The 24,107-nt window shown below is 38.2% G+C and overlaps 1 protein-coding gene across 1 annotated transcript in view; it reads left to right on the plus strand.

The window, feature by feature from the left end:
• The window catches only part of LOC101894865 (histone acetyltransferase KAT7), a 30,540-nt gene extending 8,205 nt beyond the window's left edge, over nucleotides 1-22,335 (plus strand). Inside the window, exons 3-6 of the mRNA XM_059121263.1 lie at nucleotides 4,346-4,433; nucleotides 20,456-20,613; nucleotides 20,744-20,839; nucleotides 20,926-22,335. Coding sequence (XP_058977246.1) covers nucleotides 4,346-4,433; nucleotides 20,456-20,613; nucleotides 20,744-20,839; nucleotides 20,926-21,042 — 459 coding nt within the window. The 3' untranslated portion in view covers nucleotides 21,043-22,335. The remainder of the gene's footprint in view (nucleotides 1-4,345; nucleotides 4,434-20,455; nucleotides 20,614-20,743; nucleotides 20,840-20,925) is intronic.
• The last annotated feature ends 1,772 nt before the right edge of the window (nucleotides 22,336-24,107 follow it).

A 24,107-nucleotide genomic window follows, 5' to 3' on the forward strand; every position in this document is an offset into this window, starting at 1 on the left:
TTAATCAGGCAATGCTCACAACAACGACAACAACAGCAACAAAACTGTATTTAAATTACATATTACTTTTTAATATTTAAATGCTGCAAGAACAGAAATGAAAATACCTAAAATTAGAATTGTAAGGTGATAGCAACTAAAAAAAGAGAAAAAAACTAAATACTCATATCACGAACAAGTTGTTTTCCCCCTCTGTTGGTGTTGTATAATTTCGGTTATAAAAGTGATGCCCATTTTATTTGAATCTCTTGTATTTTTGGCACATGTTTGTCTATGCTAGTAGCCTGGGTAACATGGGTGTTGTTCTTCTACTCCTTATCATTATTTAGTAGTCCTTTGTCGTCTGTCGAGTATGTCTAACATGGTTGGGTCTGGGGGATTTTTTCTTTTTTGTGTAAAACTGTCTGGTTCATCCTGAGATGATTGTGCGTAGTCATCGTTTGCTCTTTGATATTGCTGTAACTGTAATGAGGTCGTGGACCTCTATTGCCATTTTAGGGTATGCAAACAAAACAAAGACCTGGATGATTTGTCAATGCCTCCTCCAGAGTGATTTTTTTAATATAAAATCAAATAAAACGGCCATGCTTATTTATAGAGTAGAAAGGGGATTTTTTGTAAAATATTTGTGGGATACATTTTGGTGTTAGGATAATGATTTATTTTCGAATTATACCAGTCACCCATACCTGTTATTGTATCGATCGGTGTATAGAATTATAATATTGTCGCCTGGAAATATCTTAGAGGTTGTGGTCGCCATAAAATCCGGAATCGATATAGGCTTGTATCCGTCTACTAAATTTAAGCTAAAATATGATTTATGATTATTTTAATATGTTTTCCAGAAAAAAATGAATGGCATGTTAATATCGTCTGTTTGGCCGGAATATCTTGAAACATTTTTCAAAAAAGAAATTGTCATAAAACCGGAGATGTATTTGATAGGACCTTCAATTGGGTAAAATTACTTATCTGCTAGCTATTACACCTTCCAGTATGTCATTCCAATTACAAACACCTTGGCTATGGTTACCCCACAAAATATATCAACCTGTTGGAGAGATTTTCCATTTGATGCAGAAATTTGCACAACTTGTCATAATTGATATTTAAATAGGCACCATCGGTCTACCTTTGAGTTTCCGTGTTGATTTCTATTCAGCCACAATATAAAAGTAAGTCGGCGATAATTTAAAATTTCAGGTCTTTATTTTTTTTTTTTTTTTTTTTTGAATATTCATATTTCAGGACTAGTTTCTGTAATTCCTTATTTTAGGATCTTATTGGGTTGAAGAACGTTCAGTGTATATTTAGGTTTTGCAATAGCCCTATATATATTGAATGTCCTTGACATATCTTCAGATTTTCATTAAACTAAATCTCCCAGATCTCGAAAAATCACCCTAATTAAAAATATTATTGGCATAATGGAAGAAAATGTCGCATAGTAATAGTAATATCTGTTTCGGACTTGTGTCAGGTACAAAGATCTCTAATATCGGCCCATAAATTGAAAAGTAAGAACAAGGTACTGAAGATGCTAATGTGCGAGGCTATATATATGATCAGCATAAAAGTCTATGTCGATTTGGCGATGTCCGTCCATCCGTCTTTCCGTCTGTGGAAATCACTCTAGCTTCCGAACGAAATGAAGTAGGTTGATACAATTTTACTCAAACGTGTATTATGTCTGCAGGACTTTCGGTATTGAAAATGGATCATGTAGGTCCACGTTTTGGGTATAGCCCCCATATAATGGTACCTCCCTTTCTTCGGTATTTTAATAATTTTAGCGAATATATTCATCGAAATTGTTTCAAATTTGGTATTTGAAGTTTGTAATGGGTGCTACAGCCTATGACAGAAAATTGTCTGTGCTGGTCTACGTTTTGGTATAGCCCCCATATTTTGGTATTTCCCTAAATTCGGTATTTGGATGATTTTAGCCACATTATTCACCGAATTTATTTTCAACTCTCGCATCTGAAAATTGTAATGGCTTCTGACAAAAGTTGCCTATGCAGGTCAACGTTGTCGTATAGACCCTGATATAACGGCTAAATTCAGTATTTTTAAGATTCTAACTGAATTTTTAACTGATTTTATTTCTTTTTTTGTTTTTATTTATTTATTTTTTTTTTTTTTTGAAAATTGCTAAATTCGTTCCAAATGGTGAAGGGTATTCAAATTTCGGCCCGGCCGAAATAATAGCTTTTTTGTTGTTTTTGTTAATTTGGAAATTCAAACTCCCCATATATAACAACCATTAGAGACTTTTTACCAACCGATTTGACGAAATTAAGCTTTTATTTAAATTGCGCAATAGGTCGTCTGAAGGTGTAGCGATTTGCGTTCACCAACTATCCAGAGATCCTAGGGGTCACATTCGAATTCAAGACGGGGTTTAAATTAAATACATCTTCATATAGTCTGTGCAATTTTGATGGAATGTAGAAAGGTGTGGTTTTCTCATTGGTGGAGGGTATAAAAGGGTCAAACCGATTTGATTGTATTTTTTTCAATTTTTCCCACGCAAGAATAATCCAACCGAGAATCAAGGTTAAAACTAAACATAGAATAAGCCGAGAGAGAACTGAGCTCATCGAGACTATTCGATCACTATTTTAAGTACTACCCTGGACAAAGAGAAGGTCCTTCGCTTCGCTTATGAAAGTGTTCCCTATCCCATTCACTTTTCTCATCAAAGTCTAAAGGAATTTACGGTGTCCTGGTAGGAGAAATCCATTGTACCCGGGAACACATTATTTATTTGGCAGTGTGTAGCCCTCTTAGGTATGTTGGTATGAAACAAACGATGTAAGATATTACAACTCATACTACGATGGGGACATAAATGTGAGTATGGTGTATGAGTGCGGTGTTCTATTACTATAATTTCGTTTGTATATCTAATAAACTACGAAATTGTTGTTATTCTTTACGCTGCTGTCGAATTGTATTGTTGCTGTTGTTGCTGTCGTTGTTAATAATAATGCGGATAGTTTCATATGTACTTACTATTCGGTGTAGTTACTTACTTGCTATGCTCCTTAGATATGTACACATATACATATATGTATGTGTACGGTATCCTATGTACACCACCAAGTTGTAGGGAGTAGTAGAATGTGCATTCCTGTGATTCCTTCTAATGCAGTCTACTACTCGACTCTAAACCCATTTCGATTTGGCTGGAATCAGGAATACACAGACAGACACCATCCACAACCATCCACAACATTAACAGGCAGCCAGCAGCAGCCAAAACACCCATCAGCAATAAAACCGGCAACAACTATACAAAGATGCTGGCTGGCTGGATGGCTGTTGTCCTTTAAAGTTTTATGTCTGGGTATGTCTGCCGCCTGGCTGTCTGTCCTTTTTATGTGTCTGCTGCATCCTTTTTATGTACAATTTATGTATTATTCTGCGCACATTTATTTACAAAAGTTTCTCTGCGTCGGTACTACGACAGTACATACGTGAATGAATGGCTGGCTGCCTGGCTGGCTGGCTGGTTGACTGTCTGCATGGATGAATAGATGGATGGTTGGATGGACGATGAAGGCGTCTAATATGGAATGAGGTTGATGATGGGTACACCCAGACACACCGTCATCATCATCACCATCATCACTTGCCAAAACGACAAGAAGATACATTTTAAAGCCACGGTCATTGAACTTCCAAAATTTGTATTTAAAGAGTGTGGTAAGGTTGTGCAGAAAGAATAAGGGAATGCTACCGATGGAGGTTGAATCACTTGACAGCTTCAATTTAGTGCAAATTCCGCTTGGTTGGGGAATCTTTTTAATATTATTTTATTTTTTTTCAAATGTTTTATTAATAATTGTCAATTAACAACAAAGGCGATGTTATGGTGGTAGTGTGAAAAAATATCGGGGAATCCTATCGGATAAAATAATATTTTCAAATTCAAAATCAACCAGTTTTTTTATTTTAAAATAAGTTCAATTAAAAAAATCAAAGATATCTAGGAACAAATCGGTCCCTTAATTTAATTCTTATTGGAAGGAAGCTCGCCTTACGAAAAATGATTAATATCGTTCCATGCTCTAAAGACAATGCTTCATAAAAGTGCATTAAAATAAACAATCGAAAATGGGAACAACCATGTACTCAGAATTATACAGACACGATTGATCAGCTACCAATATTTGAATAAGGCCTTGAGCCACTCACCATAGTTCGAATCAAATTACAATACAAATTTGATATTCCTCAAAAATCCGGCTACCATGCAAGCTTCTGTTGAAATATAGGTATTAATTTAACACATGTTATAATTAAAACTAATCTGTAATAATGTCTTCAATTTCAGGAAAAGAATTCCTTTTACAATGTGTCCTGCATACTTACCCTGCCGCCATATCAAAGGAAAGGTTACGGAAGATTACTCATCGATTTCAGTAAGTAAAAAAAAGTAAGATTTTTTTTGACATTTTTAGTCTTAAATTTTGAATTTTCTGAATCGGTGATCAATTTTAGTATCCGTTTGAAGAATGTGGCAAAAGAGGAAGCTACGATGTGTGCTGGCATATGGGATTCTTTTTTTGGAATCTCGACGTATTCGATAATACTTGCCAGGCAAATGTTGGCAAAAATTGAAAGACTAAAAAATCATCCTCTTAAATTTCTTATCGGCTATTACAGTAACGCCTGCTTCCTTCAGTACAAAACTATTCCACTCCGCTTGTCTACAAATAATACATTCAGCTATTCTATAAAGGCTTGCATCAGTTTGTCTATAAATGCCAATTTCAGCCCGTCTTTAAGGATTGTCTTCAGCTCCCTTGTTGATATTTCCTTTTGCCAAGACTTTCTTCTTTTCGTCTATAACATCTTACTTTTCATGAGATTTCGTAGGACTTATCTATAATAGCTCTAACCGGTCCGTCCATTAAAACTATTTCAGCTCGTCGATGCAGAGACAACATTCAACCTGTCTAGAGACGACCTTTAGCCTTTCGATGTAGAAATAACATTCAGCCTGTCTAGAGACGACCTTCAGACTGTCGATGTAGAGACAACCCTCAGACCGTCGATGTAGAACGACTTTAGGCTCGAGTTCTTCTATTTATTTAGACGACCTTGAGCCCTCATATCTATCAAGACGACCTTGCGCTAGTCTAACAAGACGACCTTGAGCCCTTATATTTATCAGACGACCTTGAGCCCTTATATTTATCAAGACGACCTTGAGAGCTCGTCTAACAAGACGACCTTGAGAGCTCGTCTAACAAGACGACCTTGAGAGCTCGCCTAACAAGACGTCCTTGAGAGCTCGTCTAACAAGACGACCTTGAGAGCTCGTCTAACAAGACGACCTTGAGAGCTCGTCTAACAAGACGACCTTGAGAGCTTGTCTAACAAGACGACCTTGAGAGCTCGTCTAACAAGACGACCTTGAGAGCTCGTCTAACAAGACGACCTTGAGAGCTCGTCTAACAAGACGACCTTGAGCTCGTCTAACAAGACGACCTTGAGAGCTCGTCTATCAAGACGACCTTGAGAGCTCGTCTATCAAGACGACCTTGAGAGCACGTCTATCAAGACGACCTTGAGAGCTCGTCTATCAAGACGACCTTGAACTCTTCTATAGAGACGACCTTAAGCTCGTCTATGAAGACGACCTTGAGAGCTCGTCTATCAAGACGACCTTGAGAGCTCGTCTATCAAGACGACCTAGAGAGCTCGTCAATCAAGAGGACCCTGAGAGCTCGTCTATCAAGACGATCTTGAGAGCTCGTCTATAGAGACACGACCTTGAGCTCGTCTATAGAGATACGACCTTGAGCTCATCTATAGAGATACGACCTTGAGCTCCTCTATAGAGACACGACCTTGAACTCGCCTATAAAGACACGACCTTGAGCTAATCTATAGAGACACGACCTTGAGCTCGTCTACAGAGGCACGACTTTGAGCTCGTCTATAGAGACGTATAACCCTCAATTAATCAATACAGACGTCTGACCTTCAGTTTGTCTATAATGACGACTTTCACCTCGTCGTTTGTGTTAGTTTTGGGCTTTTAAGCTCACAATTTCGTCATAATCAAGCCCGGACACTGTCAGAAACCTGCTGTCTTGGCGATTTCCTGATGGCGCTTCTTAAGCTCGTGTGCCTACACTTCTTAGGATTTTCATAGAAAAAAGAGATTCCAAAAAAAAACGCTTTCGTGAAAATTTATTGCAAACAATTAAAAATGTCTTGCAATCAGTCAGTCAGTTAGTCTTTCATTCATTCCTTTGTCTGGTCGTTTGGCCGGGCCATTCATTCTTTTCAACGCCATCAGATTTTTTTCCTACTGAAAAAGCGTCGAAGATATTGCTGCTCGTATGCATGATTGTGTTTGTATGTATGTGTGTGAGTGTGTGTGTTTGTTTGCTTGTAGACATGTCTGTGGCATAAAGTCTACCTTTCCGTGTTAATGCCTGCAGACAAAGTCAGACAGTTTAAGAGCTATTTTCAGCCATTAGAAACGGAGCGGGAGATTGGGGCAGGCCAGGAAACCAAGAAAAAAGCAAAAAACAACAATAAAAATAGTAGGAAAAAATCAAACAATGGAAATTATGGAAGAAAGCAATGCTAACTACCCTGGCTAAAATATACATACAAAAGTATATTTGGCCAATATGAGAAGCGGTCAAGCAGAGCGAAGCGGCGACTAGCCATGCAGACTTAGCAATGGTCCTCGCCAGACCACACACAGACGCACACACACACACACCTCCAACACCCCAACATTCTAAAACAAAGAGACGACGACCGCAGCAGTCATAGGGAGAAACTTTTTAAGTGACATTGACCTTAGACGACATTGCCTGTTTATTTGCTGATGTTGTTGTTGTTGTTTTTGTTGCAGCAACGATTGCATGTACGGGGAATATCACACGAAGCAAAATAAAGAACAGCAACAGCAGCAGCAGCAGTCAGTCGGTTGTTCGGTCGGTACATGCATATTTTCCTCGCCCATTGTGTCTGTGTGGCCGCGGGTGTGTGTTTCTGAGCATTCACCACATATGGTGGGTTGTGGCGGGCTGTCCGGCTAGCTAGGAAATTTCATAAATATGCTTTGAACATAACAAAGATTTTTCGATTTTGCCCAACTTCGTCATAAGTGGCAGCGAGCGAATAGTAGCCATCGGCCAAAAAACGGCGACGTTTTGTGGCCATTCATGAAATTCTGGGTTTGGGTTTGGTTGCACATCGCTTGTAGTGTTGTTCTTGTTGTCGTCGTTGTTGTGAGGGGTGGTGTTACAATAATTTGACAACAACAAAATTTGTATTGTTTATTTGCCGCTTGGTTGATATTCGTGGCAAAAATTTCGTAGTGCCCAAGCTCATTGTAGCACACTGCATTCGTGTTGCTAACCGCCGCGCGGATTCATCCACACACACACACCCGCACACATACATACGTAGTATTCATATGCATGTACGGAGAAGGAGTGCAGCGGTGTCATGCAAACATTCAAGAGGTAGATATTTAGGGGTTACTGCCAGACAACACAATAACACATGACTTGAGTTTCACCGAAAATTTTCAAGGAAGTCGGAATTCAAAATTTGGGAATTTGCTATCAGAAAAGTTCTTCACGAATATATGAATTAACTTACCTGTAACCATGTTTGAAGTCAAGCGGGGTTGAAGGAGGAATAATGAAGGGAGTTCCGCTGCGCCTGACAGACTTCAGCCCGAATTCTGTTCGAACAAAATTACCTTTAAGTTTTTTTTCTAACGTTTCTCCTCCTTTATACCCTCCACAATAAAATGGAGTGTATGTTAATTTTGTCAATTTTAATTTTAACTACTCGACTTCACAATGCATATACAGGGTGAGATAAAAAAAACTGCTATAAAGTCAAACGCCATAATTTTTACATTTATTTTAAATTTTATTGAATGAAAGCAAAAAAATATCGGAAATAGCATCAAATTTTAGAATAAGTTTAGATTTGTTCGAATTGGTCATGTTTGGCACGAATTATGGCCTTCAAACGGCCAATGAATCTGAACGTTGCTCTGCGGTATTTTTGTCCATTCCCGACGAAGCGCTTGCTTGAGTTGATCGACATTTTGGTATTTTTTAGTGCCAACCTTGCTTTCCAAAATACTGCAGACACAATAGTCCAACGGATTTGTATCCGGAGATTTTGGTCGGCATTGTGCGCTGGAAACGAAGCGAGGAACCTCATTCTGTAACCATTCTTGGGTGGCGCGTGCTGAGTCCTGTTGGAATGTCCAAGGTCTGCGGCCAAAATGTTTGCGTGCCTAAGGCCTTAATACACCCTCCAGAATATTTTCGCGATAATATTCGGCATTTATTCGGCACACCACCACACCATGGCCGGCACATGAGTTCTGGTGGCCAAACGAAGGTGCACATTTTTAGCTGACCTCTTTGGATGGACAACGAATTTTTTCTCATCGGAGACGGAGAAAACCAAATTCGGCAGTTCACTACTTTCGGCCAAGCGAAGCAAATCTTTAGCTCTTTTGAGTCTATTTTCTTTCTGTTGCGGTGTAAATTTTTGTACTTTTTGGAATTTTAATGGCTTTACCTCGAGCTCATTTTTCAATATTTGCCGAATGGAATATTGCGATTTGTTCAGCGCACAAGCCATTTTTCGGCCACTGCGACGCGACGTTCGATCAGGTCGCTTCTTTAATTTTCGAACCATTTCTGCTGATGTTGCTGTTTTCTTCCGTCCACTTCCTTGACGTCGGGCTACGCTACCAGTATCGGCAACGGTAACGAGCGATGGTACAAGACACAAAAGATTTATTTACATTTAAATGCTGTAGTCCTCTAACGATAGCCACCCAATTCTCACCAAAATGCTTTTGTACGCTTGTAAACAATATAATGAACTGTCACGGGAATAATTTTAACAGCTGTCGGACGAGTAGCTGATAACATTTTTCACAAAACATTAGTTTACTCCAAGGCCGAACCCCATCGAAATTGGAGGTAATCGGTCAAAATTTAGATATAGCTCCCATATATATCTTCGCTTGATTTGCCTTTTATTTTGACCCGAATGTGTAATTTTAGTCCAAATAGGACGGAATTTGGCAAATATAACAAAATTGAAACAAGTGTGTCCGATTTGGTGGAAATCGGTTCACATATAGCTATAGCTCCCATAAATATTCTTCACTCGATTTGAAATATGTCAAATACATCTCTGAAATTCTTTTGCCAAACAATTGTCGAGATAGATTCAGGTTTGGATCTGATATCTTTACTCGATTTCAAGTTTATTGTGCACCAAATGGTTGTCCCTAAAAAGTGTAATATGGATTTTGCTGAATAATACACATTCAGAAATCAGAAATGTAGCCCTACTATATATGCAAAATGGTGTAGGGTATCATATGGTCGGTCCTGCCCTGGGTATCATAAGGTCGGCCCTGCCCGACTTTGGACTTTCTTTACTAGTTTTTCGTTTGTCCAATACAAATAGAACCCTATTTAGTACCTTTTAATACGCTTCTAGTACGAATTTGCAAAAATCTGGCCCAAAAATCTATCTCGCATCTCCAACCCAAGATTGATCCTTACTCAAAAGTTCAAGATTCAAGCTTTAGTCGTCTGGGCGTTCAGTCAGTCAATCACTCAACTATTTTATTAATATATATATGCTCCCGAGATTCAGGAGGTTATGGCAGAGTTCCAAGATCCAGGAATCATTACAGCTTCTCTATGATTAGATCCGCATACTTAAAATGACGTAAAAATTCTCGTTTAAGTGAGAAAGTGGTGGTAATGGGTTCTACAATTCTTGTGGGGCATCATTAGCCCTGTAAAGCCATGTTTAATTTATTTGAGGAATCGAGGACTTACCTAGGAAACTGTCCGGTGTTTTAATACAATATATCAACCAGCACCCTACTTCGAATTTCATTTAATGATTACTTCTCGTCACCCAACGTTCGACCCCTGATTTGGGTATAAACAACAGTGTCACTGCTAGACTAAATTAACACATGGGCTTGTGAAAATATCAAAAACAAACCAATGATCCCTGCTAAAACTAACCTGAACACCCATACCTTTGGCCATTAAATTTGACTATAATGTAAACATATCTGAAATTTTAAAAATGTTCACTTCTGAAGCTCTCACATTCCCGCTTTTAGTCGTACCTTGTTGGAATAGACTTAAAGTGTTACCTTTAATCGTTTATGGACCAGTCGTCGCTTTAAGAACTTACTTTACATTCCTCAATTCCTTCATCGGATGATTTACTTGTTATATTTTCAATATAAATTTTTAATAATAATGTCTTTCTTTTTTCTGTTTCGTTTCTCATGTCTAGTCTAGGCACGCCAGACACCTTTTTAATAGGGCATGTTGTACGTTTGGCCACATTCGTTCATATGTAACTGGCAATTTCAATTTTCATTTTGGGGGAAAACATGAAAATAATATCGTTTTTTTCAGACATAGCTTACGAATGCGTCTGCACACACACACACAGAGACAGATATAAATGCGTGTCCTTATGGTCATGTTTCACACTTACACACACACATTCATTCAAATGCCGCCGCCGACAACGAAATATACAAATACATATTTATGTATGTGTTACTAGCAACAAAGGTCAGGATAGGTCATAATGAAAAGGCGTCGACCATGTTGCATAGTGATGTGGCAGAAAAGGTTTAGCACAGCGATGGCGCTGAATTCGGTTTGCCGATGCATTTCTTTAATCGACAAACATAAGTCATAGGAAAAATGACATTTGACTCGTCGAAAAAGGCCGTCCGCTTTCTCGTCTAAAATGAAGACCGACTTTATGATACCCTATATCACTTTGCATATTTAGTAGTTCTTATGGAGAATTTGCACAATTAACTTCAAATCTGATAAAGATATATATGGAAGCTATGTCCAAATCTGAACCGATCTGGATAAAATTTGGCAAAGGTATTTCTAAATTTGAAATGTTTCCCTGAATATCGTTGTTACGGAGTGCATATTACGGCTGTGGCGAACAAATATAACAAATCGGATATATATGGGAGTTATAGCTATATCTGAACCGATTTGCACCAAATTTGACATACTAGTTTCTAGAATCAATTTGGTCGTAAGTGCCAAATTCCATTACATTTGGGCTAGCACGTTTGTCACACAATAAAAGACAAATCGGAAGAAGATATATATGGGAGCTACACCCAAATCTCAACCGATCTTGATAAAATTTAGCAAAGTTTTTTCTGAACTGTATTTGATATAATTCCCCAAATATCATCGTTACAGCGTGAATATTACGGCTGCGGAGAACAAAAATAACAAATCGGATGAGCAATATATATGGGTGCTATAGCTATATCTGAACCGATTTCGATCAAATTTGACATGCTTATTTCCAAGCTTAATTTGGTCGTGTGTGCAAAATTCCATACTATTTAGGCTGATGGTACACGTTTGGTGCACAATACAAGGCAAATCGGACAAAGATATATATGGAAGCTATATCTAAATGTTGTCCGATTATCTCCAATTTCAATAGGGATCGTCTTTGGTTCAAACAAATGATTTGTGCAAAATTTCATCTGGATCGGGCATTAAATGCGACCTGTACTTTGTTTACAAAAATACATGGGCAGACAGACGGATGGACGGTCATGCATAAATCGGCGATCATCAAAAGGAACTATGGGTCTATCTCGTTTCCTTTTGCCTGTTACAAACATATGCACAAAGACATAATACCCTGATCACCTAGGGGTGGAGGCTATAACTATACCTCGTCGTCGGAAAAGAGACAAACTTAAACTCGTCTGGAAAGAGACGATCAGCTCGTCTAAAAAGAGACGATTTTCAGTTTATCTTAAAAGACACGACCTTTAGCTTATTTGGGCTCTTCCACCTTCACTATGGCTATTAGGACTGTACAAATTCCAGCAGCTCATCTCTAGAGACTCCAAGCAGCATGTCTATTGAGACTCCCACTAGCTAGTCTACAGCAGGTTTATAGAGACTCCTGGCTTCTCGCCAATAGGCGAGAGCTCGTCTATAGTGACTCCGAGCAGCTCGTGTATGGACACTCCTAGCAGGTCGTCTACTTCTTTCGTTTCCAAGGAGTCGTCAAAAAGATCCCGATCAAGCTCAGCTATTACGCCCACTTTAGCAAGCTATGAAATAGCCTTCTGACCTATTTTAGCTTCTTTTTACAGCTGGTTATTGCCATAATAATATATTCCTGTCTTCCGCAAAGACTAGCTTTTGTCGACCTTATCCATAAAGTTTTCCAATCCATCTTCTAAAAACTCTCTCAGCTACTGGTCTTAAAACTCTTCCTCTTTAAATAACTCCTACAGGACCGTTTATACAAAAGTAATCTGCAAAGTCACATTGTAAACTCTACTGATTGATAGAGGCGTATGAGTTACTGATATCTCCATTTTCATACGCTACCAGTACCTAGTTCTTCAAATCTATACATTTTCCCCCAAATTGCTTCATAATCTTACTCAGGGTCATACGGCAGATAAGCTGTGGTGGAATCGAATCAAACTCCTGTTTATGGCAAACCCGAATACACGGAGGCGGAAATCCGATTTATGGTTAAACTTATCCGTGTAGCAGGAATACGCGTGCCTGTGTGTGTGTGTGGACAACACTTGCTTGCATGGATCGATAAAATTGTCTCGACGTTTCTTCCCATTCTTATGCACTCAACAACAGCAACAACAACAACAAAAACAGTACTCAGCCAGTGCTCATTGCATAGAAATCGCAAATGGCAAAAACGAAGCGAAAAAATGCAGCCAGGAAAAATGATGGTAACGTTGACGTTACTCCCTGGCTGGCTGGTGTCGTCTGTCCTCCCGTTCGTTCGTCCCTCGATGATTGCATTATTGTTTTTAACGTTTATATGGTAACGCACAAGAACTATATGTCGCGACACGCTGTCGTGGAGGAATATGGCTTTGCTTTGGCGATTATGGCCAGGTGGGTGTTGTTGGGTGGGAGGTAGGTTGACGGGGAGTTGTTTTTGGTATGTGGGTGTGTTTGTGCGTGGATTTTAGCCATGGCGAAAACGGTAATGGTGGGCAATGTGCGACGGCGATACTGTCTACGTTTTACAAATTTCATTCAACCCCTTGGAAGGGCGCCGCTTACAGTAATTCGCCGAACCTGAAATGAGTTCTGAGGTGGCTCTGTAGAAATTTAGACGCCATCGAATTTTAAAGCAATAAACAAATAAAATCATAAGCCGTTATGTGCGGGCGATAATGGTTGCAGGTTTGGGGAGGGGAGCCAAAAAGAGAGAGAGAGAGAGAGAGAAAACGAGAACGCGCGAGAGAACATGAACATAAGAGAAGAAATTGGCTGAACAACCCTTCGAAATCAAATCATTTGCCGGCAACCTGCATGGCAGTGATGATGACGCCGCCAGTCAATGGAGTTCCCCGTGAGTCCATCCACATAATGGTTAGGTTGTTTGGGTTGACTGTAGGTCTCTCGGCACAAACGGTTGGATGAATGGCTGGATGGTTGACTGTCTGGCTGGCTGGCTACTTTAAACTTTGTAGCACATAATGTGAAAGTTGCAGACTGCATTAAACGATGGCCGTGGCAACGGTGCCAGCAGAAGTAGCAACAGCAACAACAATGCAATTGAGCATAAGGGCGGCTAGCGCCTGGCCAAATCGTCGGTAGACGACAACGATAACGACGACAGTTGTTTGCTCTCACAGTCGTCATCGTCGTCGCTCAAAAGAACTCGAAAACAACGAAAAGTTCTTGTTACTCCTCGTCTGTCGGGTTGAATGGACTGAAGTTAAACTTGGTCGTTGCTTCTGTTGTTGTTGTCATCGCTATTATTATTTTTATTGTTGTCGTAGTCTTAGTCATATAGATCAGAGAGAAACTGATGGGGCTCATCGTAAAGTGTAACGTATTTCGAATATCCCAGCATACATATGTTTGTGGATTTTTGGACATGAAAAAGCCCCTTACGAGGGGTGCTACTCATATTTAGGGTGTGAAAATTAACAATGAAAAGTCATAATAAAATGGAATTGGAAATACAGGGAGAGACAAAAAACTGCAACAAAGTCAAACACTATAATTTTACATTTTTTTTAATTATATTGAATGAAAATAAAAAATATCGGAAATAGCATAAAATTTTAGAATTAGTTTAGATTTGTTCGAATTGGTCACCTTTGGCACGAATTATGGCATTCAAGCGGCCAATGAAACCGACACACGCTGCCCGAATGTTGCTCTGCGGTATTTTGGCCCATTCCCGGCGAAGCGCTTGCTTGATGTGACCGACACTTTGGTATTTTTTAGTGCCAACCTTGCTTATCACAATACTCCAGACACAATAGTCCAACTGATTGATATCCGGAGAATTTGGTGGTCATAGTGCGCTGAAGCGAAGCAACTCTTTAGCTCTTTTGAGTCTATTTCCTTTCAGTTGCGGTGTAAGTTCTTGCACTTTTTGGAATTTCAATGGCTTTACCCCGAGCTAATTTTTCAATATTTGCCGAATGGAATATTGCGAGATGTTCAGCTGACGAGCCATTTTTCGGCCACTGCGACACGGGCTTCGATCAAGTCTTTTCTTTACTTTTCGAACCATTTCTGCTGATGTTGCTGTTTTCTTCCGTCCACTTCCTTGACGTCTGGCTAGGCTACCAGTATCACGGTAACGAGCAATGGTACGAGACACATACGATTTATTCACATTTAAATGCTGGATTGCTCTAACGATATCCACTTGAGGTTTTCCAGCCAAATATAAAGAAATCACACTATCACGCTTGAATTTCATCACGAATAACTTTTTTTCTGGAAAATTCTCACCAAAATGCTTTTGTACGCTTCCAGCTGTCACTGGAATAATTTTAAAAGCTGTCGGACGAGTGGCTTAGAAATGGCAGCAATCTGAAATTAGTTGCAGTTATTTCATCTCACCCCGTAGTTCATATATACGTAATTTACCTAATATCAAATTGTACCAAATATAGTACTATTAAGTACTTTTCCCAAACCTCCAGATACCAACAGACACCTCAATATTAAATTTGAGGACTCCACCTCTATCCCTTTACCCAAATTATCCTTTTAATACAAAATATATTCAATTTAGTGTTTTTCGAACAACTATAGTACGCATTTCCGAACCCACCTTAGATACAAACAGTCATCTAAATGTAAAATTTCAGAATTTTATATCTATTCCTTCACCCAATACCATTCAGTACTTTTTGTACCAATTCCGAAACCACCTCTATATTTCCAGGCTACACATGAGCAGCAACCCTAATTTCAATTTCAAATTTCAGATTTCAAACACTATCTGTTTACCCAATAACAAATATAGTACTATTTAGTACTTTTCGTGTACTTGCAGTACACATTACCATACTCCTCTCTTTATCACAAACCTACCCCCAATACAAAATTTCAAAATTCCTGAGTCATTAGTTCATTGTTTTAAATTTAGTACCATTTAGTACAGTTTGCACACTTAGTACACATTTTCAAAACCACATCAAAATTACTTTCCAACCTTGTCATACCAATTGCAAGTGTTTAGCTTTATCCGTACCAATCCCATCCACAAAATACCAAATAGTACCATTTTAGAACTTTTCGTAACCTTAAAGTTCGAATTTCCAAAAACACTTTGGTACATCTATCCTACTCTCCATTAGTGACTCTCTTTTCAAATTTCAATTGGGGGTCCTCTTAAAAAACTTTATTGCTGTTAGTTATTCGTGTTGTTAGGGAATAGAAAAAGGTCTTCAAAAGGTTTTCTGAGAATATAAGGGCCTTTAAATTTTGTTATAGATACAGGGTCTTCTAAATTTACATCAAAATCTGCAGTAAATTTCAAAAAATATGTTCATCAGATTGGGCGCAACCATCAGAAATTAAAGCAAACTGGGATTCTGTATCCCTCATATTCAGTTGTACAAAAAGTTTTTGGTTGATATTCAGTTCCCTGTGATGGTCAATAATGTAGATGCTAGACTATTCTTTACGAAAGTTTGGACAATTTACAAAGTTCCTGTGAATCAGGATTCACAGAATCTGATCATACCTTTAGACTCCTTAATGAAATGCTACAAGAAGCATATATCCGTTGGACTCTATGACCTATTGTATCTATTATTTCAAATGACGTTTCATACATTTTTGACATTTCATACACCGTACATGTTTTATACCCTGTCAGCGGTTAAACCCAATAAAACAACAACAACAACGAGTGGTAGAGAGTACCAAATCGAAAAACGTTTTACATGCCTCAATCCGAATGAGTTATAATCATCAGCATGAGAGACCAAAACACCGACCAGCTGAAAGACGGTCTGACAGATTGGCGATGGTAGCAGCAGCAGCATAAGGAGATAGTAGCTGTGCTGTGGCATGCCGAGCGTCAAAGAGTTTTCTGTTTTTGTTTTTTTTTCTCACTTCTCATCGCTCGCGTTGTGCGGTGAGTGCTTCGGCAAAAGAAGAGGTCATTTGCAGTTTATTTCATTGCTCATACCTACTTCTTTCGCCAGCGATTCTCAATTCTCGAGCAACAAAGAATGAAAGAAGGAATGAAGAATGAAACACGGGTGGGTGACTATGACGGGGGCGACGGTGGAGGTGTTGTTGTTACTGTCTAGACAAGTGAACAATTTTTTTTGTTCTTTTCTTCTTCTCCACTTTGGCAATAGCAACAACAGCAACAACGCGACCGGTGATGATGACGGCGGCGGCGACGACAACAACGATGGATAACAATGCACATTTTTTTGTTTTTGGTTTGAATTTGCGTTGGTTACGCCACTGAATCCGCGATTGTTTGATTTAATCAGAGTATAAAAATATTATTAAAGTCTAAAATTAATCCCCGTCTAAAAATAGCACCCTGACGAGCAAAATGTATTCTTGTCGCCATTCATAGATTTTTGTTGTTCGCGGCGTATCCATGCATGTTGCGATGTGATCCAAGTGGAAATTTTAGCACCTAAAAATATGATAGATATTCAATGCATGGAAATCGACAGGTACTTCGCCAAAGAAATGTATGGGGAATTTTTCACATTGAAGAAGCCTAGTGGGTGTCCTAAAGATAAAAGACGTTCGATTTCGATTATATTTTAATTAATTAAATTATTAATTGACATAGCATTGGAAGTAAATACTCACAAAACTGCCACCAAGAGCTAATAAATGAGACCAGAAAAGCAAATGTCCTTTTTATTAGGAGTTGGGCCTACTTTCTCATTGTTTTGAAGACGGGAGTGTTTGCTCTGTGCCGCCATTATTCAGTACTTGGTAAAATATAAGTAAATTATTTTGCCCTGTAAGCTGTCTAGCAATAACTCATTACTTTTAGTTTAATGGTAAGGCAGAGGATATGTAGTTGTCATTATTTTTGGAGTACCGGGTATGTGGTTGTCATTGCTAGTAATTCTGACATTTTTGGAGGATATGTCTTCCATTAAAAGATGATCTAGGTGCATTATAACGTCTTTTGGTGATATATCATTTTAAGTCTTATTTATATAAATATCTTCTGTGAACATTCTGCGGCTTGAATATGTTTATTTATCTTCAAGAAAATACCTTCAAAGATAAAACACCTTTTCTAGGCCTAGTAAAACCAAACATTTCTAAGGTGTTATTAAAAATGTCGTTTGCTGTAGATAGAGGAACCTCTAAAAGTTGTTTTTATAGATGGAAGATATTTTACAGTTCTAACATGGACAAAATATCTTCCAAAGGAATTTTAATCGTATAAGACCTGCTAAAGGTTTTGTGAATGTTGAAGGTCCTCTTAAGGGTTTATAAAAATATTAAATCTGTTAAAAATCGGTTTCTTAAGGGCGTTATAAAAGTCTTTAAGGGCATTATTTTAAAGTCTTCTATACGAAGAAGACCTTCTAACGGTAGAATACATCCGAAAGATAGAAGGCGTTCGTTCCAATAATCTTCAATTTTAAGAACTCTGCTGGAGGCTGGTGGCTTCTAAAGGTCTTCTTCGGGTAAAAGACACAGATATCACACCTTTTTGAAGTTGAGAGATTGATTGATTCACTGACTGACGAATTCATCAACAACCAGACGAAACGGTAGAAGCTATATTGAAATTTGAATCATGGGGACGGAAGTGAGATTAATATTTAGCGATTGGTAGCTCTGAGCTCTAAATTTGTGGATGTAAGTTCATATATGATAACAAGCAACAACAAGCTACAAGTAAAAAAGCTGTCTAACATTGAATACCCTCCACCATTTGGAACGAATTTGGCCAATTTCGTACTTTCCGAATATCGGGAGGTACCGTTATATGAGCGATATACGAAGACGTGGACCTGCACAGACAATTTTCTGTCATATGCTGTGATATCCATTACGAACTTCGAATACCAAATTTAAAACAATTCCAGTGAATAATGTCGCTAAAATCATTAAAATACCGATTATCGGGAGGTGCCGTTGTATGGGGGCTATACGAAGGCGTGCACGGACAGTTGTCTGTCATAGGCTGTACTATTCATTACGAACTTCAAATAACAAATTTGAAATATTTCCAGTGAATAATGTCGCTTAAATCGCCCAAATACCGAAATTAGGGAGGTACCATTTTAAGGCTATATATGGTCCATTTTCAATACCAAAAGTCCTGCAGACAAAATATACATTTGAGTAAAATTTTAACTACCTATTTCATTTCATTCGGAAGCTAGAAAGATTTCCACAGACGGACGGACATCGCTGAATCGAGATAGAATTTTATGCTGCTCAAGAATACAGTTTGAGATGAAAAAACTGCAACTAACTTCAGACTGCTGTCATTTCTAAGCCACTCGTCCGACAGCCGTTAAAATTATTCCAGTGACAGCTCATTATATTGTTTACAAGCGTACAAAAGCATTTTTGTGAGAATTTTCCAGAAAAAAAGTTATCCGTGATGGAATTCAAGCGTGATAGTGTGATTTCTTTATATTTGGCTGGAAAACCACACGTGGTTATCGTTAGAGCTCTCCAGCATTTAAATGTGAATAAATCTCGTGTGTCTCATACCATCGCTCGCTACCGTGATGCTGGCAGCGTACCCCGACGTCAAGGAAGTGAACGGAAGAAAACAGCAACATCAGCAGAAATGATTCGAAAAGTAAAGAAGCGACTTGATCGAAACCCGCGTCGCAGTGGCCGAAAAATGGCTCGTGAGCTGAACATATCGCAATATTCCATTCGGCAAATATTGAAAAATGAGCTCGGGGTAACGCCATTGAAATTCCAAAAAGCGCAAGAACATACACCGCAACAGAAAGAAAATAGACTCAAAAAAGCTAAAGAGTTGCTTCGCTTGACTGAAAGTTGTGAACTGCCGAACTTGGGTTTCTCCGTCTCCAATGAGAAAACATTCGTTGCGCAGTAGTTTGTAAACAAAAAAAAAAATGATCGTGTTTACTTGCCAAAGAGGTCAGCTGAAAATGTGCACCTTCGGTTGGCCACCAGAATTCAAGCGACGGTCATGGTAATGGTGTGGGCCGCCATAACATCCGGTGGTCGCTCTCCACTCGACCTTGGCATCAGAATAAATGCTGAATATTATCTCGAAAATATTCTGGAGGGTGTATAAAAGCCTTGAGCACGCAAACATTTTGGCCGCAGACCTTGGACATTCCAACAGGACTCAGCACACGCCACCCAAGAATGGTTACAAAATGAGGTTCCTCGCTTCATTTCCAGCGCACAATGGCCATCCAAATCTCCGGATACCGATCCGTTGGACTATTGTGTCTGAAATATTTTGGAAAGCAAGGTTGGCACTAAAAAATACCAAAGCGTCGATCGAGCAAGTGTTTCGCCGGGAATGGGCCAAAATACCGCAGAGCAACATTCGGGCAGCGTGTGACGGTTTCATTGGCCGTTTGAAGGCCATAATTCGTGCCAAAGGTGACCAATTCGAACAAATCTAAACTTATTCTAAAATTTGATGCTACTTCCGACATTTTTTGCTTTCATCCAATAAAATTTTAAAAAATGTAAAAATCATAGCGTTTGACTTTGTTGCTGTTTTTAATTTCACCCTGTAAATTTGATAACATGTTGTTTTTAATTAATGGAGTTAAAATATTGAATTTTTTTTGGAAATCAAAGTTAAAAACCTTGCCTGACATAAGGATGTTGGTTTTGAGAAAGCGTTCTTAATTGTATCAATCTTACAAATTTGGTATAGATCCTTCTGATATATGGAAAATTTCTCTTCTCTCTTTCTCTCTCTCCATCTCTCTTATTTCCAAACAATTATGCAGTAATTTGATATTTTGTGGGACGATTAGCTTCTTCTTTAAAAAATAATTATCCCAAATGGAACATCAAAATAAACACATTTTTTTACTTGGTTTTTTTAATTTCATGTTTCTCTTCTTTCATTTAAGGTTATCTTCTGACCAGGGTGGAGGGAAAAATAGGTTCGCCCGAAAAACCCCTCTCGGATTTGGGATTAATCTCATATCGTTCGTATTGGAAAGATGTACTGCTGGAGTATTTATGCAATCGCACAGGAAATACTTTAAGTATTAAAGATGTGTCACAGGTAAGACCATGAAAACCGCAGACAAAGATGAAACTTGACTTGATAACAACAAAAGTGATAATTTATAGAATAACAACAATAACAACACTCCATGCAAACACTCACTCATTGATTCATTACAAAATTCTAGGAAATGGCCATTTATTCATATGACATTGTCAGCACTCTGCAAGCTCTGGGTATGATGAAGTACTGGAAAGGCAAACATATTGTGCTCAAAAAACAGGTAACGTATTGTTTGTGTCCAGAGAGCGAGAAGCGAAAAGAGTTAAATACTCAACCCGGCATTTTGGTTTTTATTCTTCATTACAGGATGTCCTGGACGACTATGAAGAACGCATCAAACGGCGTGGCACTTTCCCCAAAATCGATGAGAGCTGTTTGCGTTGGATTCCCTTTGTGCCGGCACAGAACAATAGCTCCCCCTGAAAAAGGGTTATTCCTAACTATGATTAAGTCTTTATTTTGTCTGTTACACAATGCTACATAATTTGAGAAAATCTTCGAATAATTTCAAAGTGGAAGTATTTGAAGAAAAATAATAGTTTTTATATTCGAAAACAAATGAACAACAACACAGTTACTTGAAAACTAATGCGACACTTTACAATTTTCAATGTAGCACTGTGTAATTATTTTTATTGTCGCCCACTCTCTCTCTCTCTCCTGTTCTTCATTTTTCCAAACGATTATTATTTATTGTTTGTTTTTTGTTGTTTTTTCGGCTGGTATGTAACCAAAAGAACCAATTGTGAATTTGATGAACAAAAGAAATATTTAACTTTAAGGTCACAACACAATATCCTCCCATGTTCCTCGACTCCACTCCACTTCACTCCATTGCACTGCACTGCCCCGTACCCAGCAACAACCACACATTTGAGTTTCTTTATTTGTTTCTTTGTTCGCTTTACATGGATGGTGTATTGCTTGCATTCAATGGAAGCTTTAGTCAGACACCAATCGTTCGCTGGACAAACAGAGAGGCAAGCAGGCAGGCAGGCAAGAAAGCAAATGGACGAACAATGAACAGATACATCATCGAAAAGCACACACAAAGCAAAGCACTGAACAGTGGTGCTGAGAATTTGGCAGTGATTAGTCACACATGCGCTTATTCAGGTACATGCCGACCAACCCGATGTACATCTACTTATGTACCCACTCGTACACATGGATTGTTGGTACATAAACGCCTGCCTGCCTGCCTGCATATAAGTACATCACCGCTAGCTCACTTGCTGCACATGGGTTTCTCCTACATTGTTGTTGACTGCTGCACGAAATGAAACATTGGTTTCAAGTCAGTTCATTCCTCCCCGCTGTCTTTCTCCTCCTACGGGTTCGGTTTCATGTCTCTTTCAACTTTTGCCGGTTTTTACAAATTTTCTTCGTGCTGCAGTCCGCCCAAAAACTATCAAAGTTGCAGCTCAGAACTTATAGTATATAATAAAAATATTGTTACATAGCGTCGATACATACCTACATATACCCCGTATACATATACTACATACAAATATATATACTTATGATTATATAGTAAAATGAAATATAACTAACTAACAACAAAAACATAAAATAGTATAAAGAAAGCCGAAACTCACTCTTTAGGTGTAGATTTTTACAGGAACAGCAACAAAAAGACATTTTGTAAATTCATTCGTTGATATTTTTCAGCAAATAAATAAATAATAGTAATAAAATTATAAGAACTATTGTAAATATGTTGTAATTATTTTGCAAGGTTATGTTGCCGGGACCAATTGACAGCAGAGTGTAAAGGTGTGACATTCGACCAATTTTAGTTGTCATCGATTGTAATAGTTTTGAAGTAAAAAGGTTTGATTTAACTACCAGATATTTCTAGGAACTTTATGTGATCTTAGGTCGAATATTAAAATAGTTAAAATGTTAATTATATTTTGAATGGTGATAATGTTGTTTTTATACCAGGCATCATTGCATGGGAGGTCAACATTATTTTTTCGTTAATCATCATTGTTCATTGTTTCATCATTGTTTATTTTGATCACGGAAAATTTCTGGAAAAAAATTCTAAAGATTTTCTCAGAACTCTTTTTTAATTTGAAAGTGCAATCCATGGTAGAATTAAGAAGGTAAAGTGATGCAATTATATGTTTACAATTTTTTTTAAATTGTTCATTTGACATCTCATTGTCATAACTTTTATACCCTCAGATATAGATTAGGGATTAGGCCTGACCATTTTGCAACAAGAAAAGGTTATATATCATTTGATACGGCCAAAACGTGTCTCACCGAAATAAAAGTTTTAGACCCTAGGTCTTTTTGGACCAAATACGTTTCAGGACATTTGAAGTCGATTTAGCGATGTCCGTCCGTCAGTCTGGCTGGCTGATGCGCAGGATAGCTCTCGAAGGGAGTATCCGATTTGATGCAAACTTGATACATCGTAATGGTCTTATTAATCTTAGATCGAGTTCGGAGGTGGGCAATATAGGTCCACTCTTCTGGTACCTCTCCCACAAAAGGTTGAAATTTTCAAAGAAAATATTTTACTGCACAAAAAGAGAAAGGATAATTCGAATTTGCTCAAACTTTGCAAATCCTAATATTTTCATCAGTTTTAGATCAGGTCCGCAAATGGACATTATCGGTTCACTCCATCAAGTACCTTCCCAACAAAGGGTCAACATTTTGAATAATTATAACTCTTATAAAATGAGATGTAAAAGTCCGATTGTCTTCAAATTACACACATCACAATATTTTTTATTAAACCAAGGTCTGCTGTGAAGTTGGACAATATCGGTCAACTCCTACAGTTACCTCCCCCACAAAGGGTCAACATTTTGAATATCTATGAAGCTTATAGGACGCGAAATTAACAACCGATTCCATTCAGACTTGGCACCTCTCAATATTTCTATCAACACAAGATCCGTTATAAAGATGGTAGAAATCGGACCAATTCTTCTAGTATCCCCCCACAAAAGGCGAATGGTTCAAATAGCCGAAACGATTATTAAATCCGAAATAAGCATCTGGTTCTCTTCATATTTCACACACCCCATTATTTCTACTAACACAAGATCTCTTGTGAAGGTGGGATATATCGACCCATTCCATCTGGTACCTCCCCCACAAATCGTCAACATTTTTATTATTCATGAAGGTCATAAAACGTTAAATTTACATCCGATTCCATTCAGACTTGACACATCTCAATATTTCTATCAACACAAGATCTGATATAAAGATGGAAGATCAGAACATTTCTTCTGATACCTCCCCCGCAAAGAGTCAACATTTTGAATAACCAAAACGATTGTAAAACCCGAAATAAGCATCTTGTTCTCTTCAAATTTTACATATACCATTATTTTTACTAACGCAAGATCTGAAATGGGATATATCAGCGTACTTCTTCTGGTACTTCCCAACACAGGGTTCAAAACTTAAAAAAAAGAAAACAAAACACTCATAAAACGAGAAATAAGCATCCAACTCTC

The sequence above is a fragment of the Musca domestica genome, unplaced genomic scaffold (assembly GCF_030504385.1).
Source record: "Musca domestica strain aabys unplaced genomic scaffold, Musca_domestica.polishedcontigs.V.1.1 19, whole genome shotgun sequence".
In the NCBI taxonomy this organism is placed as follows: domain Eukaryota; kingdom Metazoa; phylum Arthropoda; class Insecta; order Diptera; family Muscidae; genus Musca; species Musca domestica.